General features: G+C 39.3%; 1 protein-coding gene across 1 annotated transcript in view; it reads left to right on the forward strand.

Annotated features, from left to right (window-relative positions):
• Positions 1–1,512: 1,512 nt before the first annotated feature.
• The window catches only part of mfsd8l1 (major facilitator superfamily domain containing 8-like 1), a 9,402-nt gene continuing 1,620 nt past the window's right edge, over positions 1,513–9,294 (forward strand). The window contains exons 1-11 of the mRNA XM_035653925.1: positions 1,513–1,923; positions 3,648–3,833; positions 3,976–4,038; positions 4,424–4,543; positions 4,828–4,907; positions 5,006–5,357; positions 5,847–5,920; positions 6,102–6,315; positions 6,615–6,737; positions 6,992–7,122; positions 8,805–8,925. Of these exons, the coding sequence (XP_035509818.1) occupies positions 1,848–1,923; positions 3,648–3,833; positions 3,976–4,038; positions 4,424–4,543; positions 4,828–4,907; positions 5,006–5,357; positions 5,847–5,920; positions 6,102–6,315; positions 6,615–6,737; positions 6,992–7,122; positions 8,805–8,885 (1,500 nt within the window). The 5' untranslated portion in view covers positions 1,513–1,847 and the 3' untranslated portion in view covers positions 8,886–8,925. The remainder of the gene's footprint in view (positions 1,924–3,647; positions 3,834–3,975; positions 4,039–4,423; positions 4,544–4,827; positions 4,908–5,005; positions 5,358–5,846; positions 5,921–6,101; positions 6,316–6,614; positions 6,738–6,991; positions 7,123–8,804; positions 8,926–9,294) is intronic.

The following is a 9,294-nucleotide window of genomic DNA, read 5'->3' on the forward strand; positions in this document are numbered from 1 at the left end:
AAGTTTATAGACCAGAACAGAGATAGCTGGAATTCTGTTTGAAGATATTTTTGATGTAATGGACATCAATCCCGATGGCAAGAAGTTTTAGACTGACTGACTGAAGGATTTAGACTGACTGAAAGTAAAAATGTGTCAAGTACCTCAAGGCTGTTTAATTTGTAGTTTGCTCATACCAAGCAAAAACAGCTTTGAAACTTTTTTTTATCTTCAAGCTGTTTTTGCTTGGCATGAGCAAACCACAAATTAAACAGCCTTGAGGTACTTAAAATATTTGAACTTGACATGTTGACAGGATGCTCTGGCAAATATTTTAGGAAATTAAAATATTTTTCTCCCACTTCGCAGATGGGACTTTATTACCCAGCATCCCATAGGCAACCGTTCTATATTTGCTTGGATGGCAGTAAACTAAAATGTGGACGCTCAGGAGACATACAATTAAATTAAGGGTGAAGAGGCAGCTTTTGTGTGCAGCACAGACTTCTCAGTGTCAGTAATTGATGTCACAGGATGGAGATGGAACACTGCCAGTGACTCACACAGACTCCTGATATGTGCGTGGGAAGTCTTAAATACATCTGAATGTAGTGATGCTGTAGAATAAGCACGTAGGCTTAAAGAAAGAAATTGTATGAGTACCACACAATTTATTATAGGAATATATATGTTGGAAGTCCAACTGGAAATATTAAATTTGAATGGTATACTGTATGGTTTTTTCTTGAAAGCCATTTAAGTACTGCAGCTTCAGAGTCTGGAGGAGATTTTGTCTTGATCAGTAACTTAAATGTAACATTTCCTACCTAAACGGTTTTGCATCAGAATATTCTTGCTGGGGTGGAAAAGCCACTGAAACAGCTTTTTAAGTATCACAGGACCCAGGATGATTAATGTTTGTACCTCTGACACACTGTAAACTGTAGAAACTGTGGGTTATTCGCTCACATGCCCTGCAGGTGAATGGCTGGAGTAAATCATGTATGTAAATTCGTTTTCCCACTGGTGGCAACAACAGCCTTGGTCCGGAGCACAGAAGTGACAAAGTGCAGCTGTAACCTGCATTAAATCAGAGGCCATAGAATAACTGGACCAGGCATGTTCTCCTGTGGAATAACTTATTTTGCTACCACATGATTTTCTGGCATACTTTTTTTGGAGTTCATACAGCTTAAGCTTTATATTTTGAGGTTTTCCAGTAGGCTACAGCTTGTGTAGTAATTTGACTGCTGTAGATGTATTTTGTAAAGAGCTGTCTTTAAAATAACTTTCTTTGTCTTTTTAACCTAACTTACCTTGAGTCTTCTCTGCCTTCTCAATAATTTCTACTCATTTTACTGTGGAAATCCTACATAAACTTGCTGAAAATGACTCTCTTTTCAAAATAACATCATCATATCTCATCTCCTCTGACATGTGTGCACTAACTCTTCAACGGCAGTGGGGGTTCAGTGCTTGGGACTGTGTCATGCTTTATGTTAGTCCCCCGGAAGTGATGTAGGTTGGGATTTAACTGCGCAGGAGCATCCCGGGGACGTTTGCCTTGTGCAGTGTTTGCGGATCAGGGCTGCTGTTTCAGGCATTACCTGCTCAGGGAGTGTACCGCTCCGTGCGCACTCACTGTAAAGCTATGTTAACAATATGCATTCTTATTTTAAGCATTTTCCAAACGGGCTGCGGACAGGCTTGGTGACATGTCCCTGCGTACTCCTCTAATTGGAAGCACTGCACTCGGGATTATAGCTGCGCTGTTTTGGCAGAGAGAGACTACAATGAACGTGTATCTGCAGGAATCATGAAGGCGATCAGTCAAAGTATAGAAAGAGGATTATAGCAGGGCAAACACGATGGATAACCGACGGAAAAGGAAGCTGACATACTTCACCATTGGTCTTCTGTTTCTGCTGAGCGGTGTGGAATATGGTAAGGTGCTGTTGTGGATCATTATTCTGGCGTTCGCCCTTTTAAGTCCCAGTAATTGATTATCTGTATTAGAATGGGACAGAAAAAATGATCTTATGAGTTAATAAGTTCTCTTCTCTAATAAGACCATACACATAGGCTACTGTCATTTCATTTTGGTCAGGCTATTTTAAATAAAGTTATAATGAATCATAATTACTGATATCTTTCTGATGGTTGATGCTATGTTTTTGTTTTTTTTTTTCACTGTGACATTCATTTTAGTGACTATGGAACATACTTGGCCTACTGGAATTTGGTTAATATGTTAATTAGTGTTGGAGCCTGTTGACATTTTACCTCCTCTGAGGAGACAGCCATTATGAGCCTATCTGAGGCAATGAGTGAATCAATGCAGCTTCACTATTCAATCAGTTCATCTCACTGTTCCATTGTATTGTAAGCACATTTTATCTACACCATCTGTTTAACAAATTAAAGATTCTGCCTCAAAGAACCCCCCCTGTGGAATTTGTGTGGAATTGTAGAATAGGAAATCTTTCTCAGGCTGTTAAAACTTCAAAATAGCCTAACACCAAACAACACCAACACAACCTTGATGTTTTTCCATAGATCAAGTTGCAGAACAGTTGGTATTTAACTGAAAGGGTCAAGGGTCAGCACATAGTTTAGGCCCTTATACAGATGCCTCCTGAGCTATGATTGCAACAGGGTTTGCAACACCTGTAGGAACATGTTATTGATGTGTGAATCTGAAGTGTCTGGTCACTCGATACACTGCACTGCAGTGTAATATATTCCTGCGATGATCACTACTTGCAAGTAAAATGTTCAGTTTTTGTTGAGACAAGAACTTGTTTTTGTGTTTGCCTTGAGGATTTATATTAAAATATGTTATATGTGTTATTTTCTCCTTGTCAATTGCATATATTGGCAAACTAGAAACGCTTTACAATACAATACAAAGAGCCGTTATATCAACGCCACGCTTACACTGCCATTAAGATTCAGAACAGTAGTATTTATTATAGGACTGTTGTATTTGATTGCATTAGAGAGTTTTGGTCCCTCACATACATATAGTTTCCCTCCCTCTCGCATATAGATATCTCTGTCAGGGTGATGAAACAATGGCAAGGCCACCCAGATGACAAGAAAATTTCAGCAATGATTGCTATCTGGAATTCCCGGACCACAGAATTGAATTAGGATTGTATTGAGTCAGCGATACCCTTTGTCTATGTCACAATAAAGCTGGAAGTGAAAGAGCTACCACAAAGAGTTCAGGCAGCTATTTCTGCGTTACTGAGCATTAATAGTTTAACATATTTAAGTTAAAAAATATCTTTTTCCAGACCTTATACAACTACAAGTCTAGTTGTCAGGAAGGTCTGATGGTAGGTACAAAATATATATGGATTAGTTTATCAATAATTTACTGTTAATTAAGGCAAATATCTACAGTTATGATGCGTATTCGTATCGCTCCGCCTCTGATTAATGTTACGATAGGGCTCAGGGCAGTCACAGGGTTTCAATAAACATTGGGGATGCAGCCTGGGTGATTACGCTCACTTACAGGCAGCCCAATGGAGCCACAGTATGGTCGATCAGCTCTGATCTAAGGACTCAGCATCACTCAAGTCAAATCAGACACTGATATATAACAATACTTTACGAGAAAATGTACTTATACATATATTTGCTTACTTCTGTCTCCCCAGCTGTAATATTGCCCACAATATGGAGGTACTTGCAGACTTTAGATGCAGCGCCTTACTTTCTGGGTCTGGCCCTGTCAGCATTCAGCTTGAGTGGCCTCTTGTCGGGCCCGCTGTTTGGACACTGGTCTGACAGGACAGGGGCCACAAAGAAGATCATCTTGTTTGCAAACCTTTTTGAGATAATTGGTGAGTCCACTCATATTTTCCTATTTCCACCACTACTTGCTTTAAAAGTATTTAACCCCTTGAATCCCAGTACTATTATATACTGAACTTTTTCTTTACTTTTGAATACTAAATAATAAATAATACTCTTTTTACTCTGCAGGTAATTTCATGTACTTTATGGGCTTCTCCAAGTGGCTCTTATTGTCAAGCAGACTGGTGGCAGGTGAGTCTGCACAAAGTGACACTGTGACTATTTATTCATTTGGTTCATTCATTGGTGGCAAGCCAGTAGAATACACCCCGCATATCAGTGCAGCTTGGCAAGATCATTATGTAAAGGTACACCCAACTGAAAAGATAACATTTTAAATTCACTCAATAGCAGCCAAAAATCTCAGAATTGAAGCTCACTGATACTATACTATACTGATACACTGATACTGATACTGATACAACGAGGCACAACATCTCTGGCCTCGTGTATTTTAGGAACATAATAAGAAGCTATATGACACAATAGCACAATGATGTACATCCTCTCCAGCGCTCCAGTTTTCAGCCTCAATGGGTCAGCAGTAATTTACTCATGAAATATGTTTTTTCCTTAGGCATTGGCACAGGTGCTGGCTCATCTATCTTTGGCCTCCTGACCAGAAGCACTGCCCCTGAGGACCGCGCCACTGTGTTCGCTGCTGTCATGGCATGTCGGCAAGCTGGCCTTCTGATTGGTGAGTGCTCCTTAGCTTTGTGATGACTAATAGTAACTGCTGACTGCTGATCATTTGAGTTTAATAATTATGAATTGTGATTGTTTTGTGTTTTTTACACACAGATCTAGCTTCCTAATACATTTCACATGTTTAATAATAATGCATGGGTAATGACACATAATGTGTCAGAAAGAAATAGTCTGTACGGTTGTAGTTGCTTTTGAGATTTTTTATTTTTTTTATTTGCTAAGGTTTGGTGCTAACATATGGTAAAGCACATTTTAACTTTTTGTTTGACACAGGTCCAGCATTTAACATCTTCCTGAGGCTGTGTGATTTCCACCTGGGTCCTTTTGTGGTCAATAAATATACTGCACCAGGGGTAAGGACCAAAATATGGTACAAATGAAGTTGTTTCAACCTAGCACATTGTTGCCTCACCAAAGAAAAGCTGTAACGCTCTTCCTCCACCCCCTGCAGTTGTTCATGTGCCTACTGTGGATCCTCCTTCAACTGGCCGTGGTCTTCATGTACTGGGACCTACCACCTCTGGAGAAGGGGAAGGCCAAGGAGAATTCGACAAGCCGGAGCAGGGAGGAGGAGGAGAGCGAGCAAGGGCTTGTGGAAGAAGACAATGATGAGGAAAAGCCGCTAATGGTGTCCCAGGAGCTAACGGGGTCCTACGGCTCAGTAGTGACATCCAGCCCACCCACACACCGGACCCCCACTGCCTCAAACGCCACACTGAATCACATCTCTCCACCTCTCTCCCCTGTGCCATCAGAGTCCCATGAGTCTTCCAGCCCCTTTAAGAATTTCAGCATATCCAGAGGTGGGTGGCTTGAAAATAAGTAAAAATGTCGGACATCCAGTTGTTAAAAACTTGAAAGTAAAATGTTTAAAAAACTTTTTCCCATTGTATTTGATTTACTTAACACTACTGGACTTTTCCTTCCTTATTCATCCTTTTGCCTGTTTTAAGTTGTAAACTTCAACTGGCTAAGTTTTGTTACCTTTGTTTACTTAGATTACCTTTTTAACTGGGCCTAGGTTGCACTCTGATGAACAGTCTTAAATGTGTCTTTCTGTAATATGCTGATGAGGTTTAAAAATGGTGGCTAGTCCATTGAAAGGCTTAATTTGTCTTTGTCCTGTCCTCCTTTGTGAGGAGATGCCCAGATATAGACACTGTATAACACTTCTTTCAGAGATTACCAAGATATCCAGATGGCTAACAACTCATGGAGATAGCAATGACTCTCTGTAGCAACGAGGAAACCGTGAAGGTCGTCCGTCTCTGACTGTCTCTTTGTTTCTCTAGAGTTCCTGAGAGAAGAGGTGGTTGTGCTGCTGGCTGCTCAGTTCATCACTCTCTTCAATCAGACTGCGCTGGAGGTGCAGTAAAGACACACATTTACACACAGATGCAATATGATTGAATAAAAGGTTATCTTGATATTTCTTTAATTAGGAGACTATTCAAGAAGCTCATGTGTTCAGGACTTTTTAGGAGAAAATACTTGTTAATATGGGAATTACATAACTGTGCCAACGTCTCCCTCCATTCCCTCCTCAGACTATGGTGACCCCGCTGACCCAGAAGTACTTCAGTTATGGGGAGCTGGAGAACAGCGTGATGTACTGTCTCTGCGGTGTAGAGGTGATCGCTGGCTTCCTGTTTGTGCGCTGGCTGAGCCGGCGTGTTGCTGAGCGGGTGGTCCTGGCCATCGGACTGACCATCTGCAACATCTCCGGTGTCTGGTGCCTCATCTTCCTGGCTAAGCCTCTAGGTCAGATTGCACTGAAGGAAGTCTTCACTGTTGTTATTATACACACAGATCTTCATCAACAGCAACTGATGCTGCCATTTAAAAAAAAAAGCTTAATTTCAAGAGTCTGTTTAATTCCAGAAGGTGCATTACTTACTGATGAGGCTAAATATAGAACATCCTCATTCTATGAAAAGCAAGCTAAAGAATAGACACATCCTCAATGATCAGCATTTTAAATTTCCCATTAGAATCTGGCTTTATCATGCTTATTCACTCACTGTTTTGGTGTTTTCTGTTGCAATCTGTGTCTTCTGTAGGTGGTTTCCCATGGCAGCTGACTGAGTTCATCATTGGGGTGTTTCTGCAGGTTTTGGGTTTGCCATTTGTAGCTGTGGCCCAAGTTTCCCTCTTCTCCAAAGTTACTGCTGAGAAAACACAAGGTGAGAAACTACACCATCTAGTGGAGAAGAGAAAGTATTTCATGTTGGATGATATTTGGTATTCAATGTTTTTTTTTATATATATATATATATATATATATATATCATTCAGGCTGTTGTATAATAAATATTGTGAGTCATTTGTCACTGACATGGATTGTGCATTTTAAACAACACATTTTACAAGTCCTGTACCTTTTTTTTTATTAAGTGTGTTAAGCTCTAATGTCTTTTGTGTCTCGCTTGTATTGCAGGTTTTAGTCAGGGAGTGCGTCGCTCAGTGGGAGGTCTGGCTACCATCCTGGGTCCTCTGTGGGCTGGTGGCCTTACTGAGAACATGTATATCATGATGGGGGTAATGATGGCACTGCTGGCCCTGCTAACGGTATGCAAAAGGCAATGAGACCGAATGAGAAAAAAAACAAATGTTCTTATTATTATGTCTGTGGTTGAGTGAAGGAAGTGGACCTTTGTTTGTGATTGTCCATTTATGCAACAATCTGAGGGTTGAAAGAGACTGTTTCTCCTTCAGTGCTGGAAGGTTTGGTATCAAATCTCAGTACTTTTTCAGAGCATGCAATGTCCTTTATTTAACATTATTTAGCATATTTTGTTAAAATAAACAAAAATGTTTAAAATACGTTTAATACTCTCCAAACTATGATATGGAAAAAGTAGCAAAACTTGGCACCAATATTGTAAAATGTCTAAAAAATACCTACACCTAATGATTACTTAAATAAAAACAAGCAAAATCTGAAAATAATGTAGCAAATTTTTGTTTTTACTTTTATTTTATTCATAGGATAAACTTTGTCAATCACTGGATCTCTGGTCACTTTCAGAATCTCCACAAAACAAAATACAACGTACAAAGGAACATAATTTAAATTTGGCTCAGTATTTGTGCTAATGGCCTCGTGCATGGCAATAATATTATTTTCCATAAGTTCCTTTCTCTTTTAGGTTACTAATTTTCGTTTAATACATATGAGTGATGTGATTGGCTGAGGAGATAATGATTAATGAGCACAAGTTCTGCCATGTGCTTGTATTAATAAAAATAAATGGCACTCTTTGATATGCCATATCTTTGAAATGCCTCATTATCCATGTGCACAAGACAAAGCATCTGTTATGGTTAAAATCAGGCTCCATAATCTGTGCAAATGTGGGTCTCATTACAGTTTCAAGCAAATATTGCAGTGAGAATCTAATTAGAACAGATAAGAAACAAACAAACCACACAAAAGGGTTTAAAGTTAGGAATTGGAAATGTGAGTTGACATCTATAGCCAGCAGCTCCTCTTGCGTTAGGGAACAAACAAGCATAACAAAATGCTTGTAATGTCTGTAATGAAGCGTGGGCAAACCACAGCTCAGCAACCAAATGTTTCCATTATCATTGAAAAAGTAGAAAACAAAACCAGAGTGAGTGTGTGCCTGGGAGAGAAGGAGTGTGTGAACTTTAAAACAGGTAAAAGGGAGTTCACCTTGCACTTCTTTCTTCCAAATTAGGTCCACCAGGAATCCCCCTCCAAGGCCCTGTCAATTCTTTCTTGCATTAGTTTCATTCTAAGGGACATGCTGTTGTACATCTCTGACAGCTCTGAAGCAAGGATTTGGGGTTCACAGTGCGTTAAAATATTTGAAATTTCTCAAAATCAGTCTCCAGGATTCACTCTGCAGCTACATGAAGTGCTTTGTGCGAACATCAGTTTAGTGCTGCTAAATATATATTTGAAAGAGAAAAAATGGCCACTAGTGTCAAGGCAGACGAGAAGATATATGATACATTTTTTCATATTTGATTCAAATTGATTTCAGGCTCACCAGAAATTCTTTTTAGACAATTAAATGCTCATTTTTTAAAATAAGATTTTTAAGAGGAGTTTATTTTTTGTGTGTGAGAGAAAGAAATCTCAAAATTGGATTTCAAAAATAGACAAAATATATTAGACAATCCAACATTTGTTTTGCATCTCAGAGCTTCCTTCCTGAACAGTTCATCCCCCCTTTTTTTCTTGTCTTTTTATATTTATATTTATATTTTATTGTCTAATACAGATGATGCTGGCTTTCTCATACGACCGGCTGGTTGCACCTGCTACAGAGGAGCAAGTGGATGACTCTGACAACTGTGGCTAATCCAGCAGAAATCTTGATGCAATAGAAGTGGACATGGAAGGTAGCTTTTGTTTTTGTTTTTTACAAATTATGTTGTATAGATGCAAGACCATTTTTGTTCTTGCATCAATGAATGATATAAGGCACTAAATGGGCTGGCCCCACCCTGTTCACTAACCCTGTACTTCCTGCTCCATCCATGTATTTTCGGATGTTGGGTGCTGCCCCCAATATTGCAAGGGTTTTCCTATAACTCATATCCATGTTTTATTGAATATTGGATTGTTGGGTCCAATGTGTTTTTTCTGTTTTGTCTTTTTAGTTATGTCCCAATGTGTTTTTCTGTATGTATTTGCCTTTTTTCAGTTTTCCATCCACTGTACAGCAACTTTTGCGTCAGTTTATACTGGTGTTAATGTGTTTATAAATT

Source organism: Morone saxatilis, unplaced genomic scaffold (assembly GCF_004916995.1).
Source record: "Morone saxatilis isolate NCDOM2014 unplaced genomic scaffold, NCSU_SB_2.0 Contig12, whole genome shotgun sequence".
In the NCBI taxonomy this organism is placed as follows: domain Eukaryota; kingdom Metazoa; phylum Chordata; class Actinopteri; family Moronidae; genus Morone; species Morone saxatilis.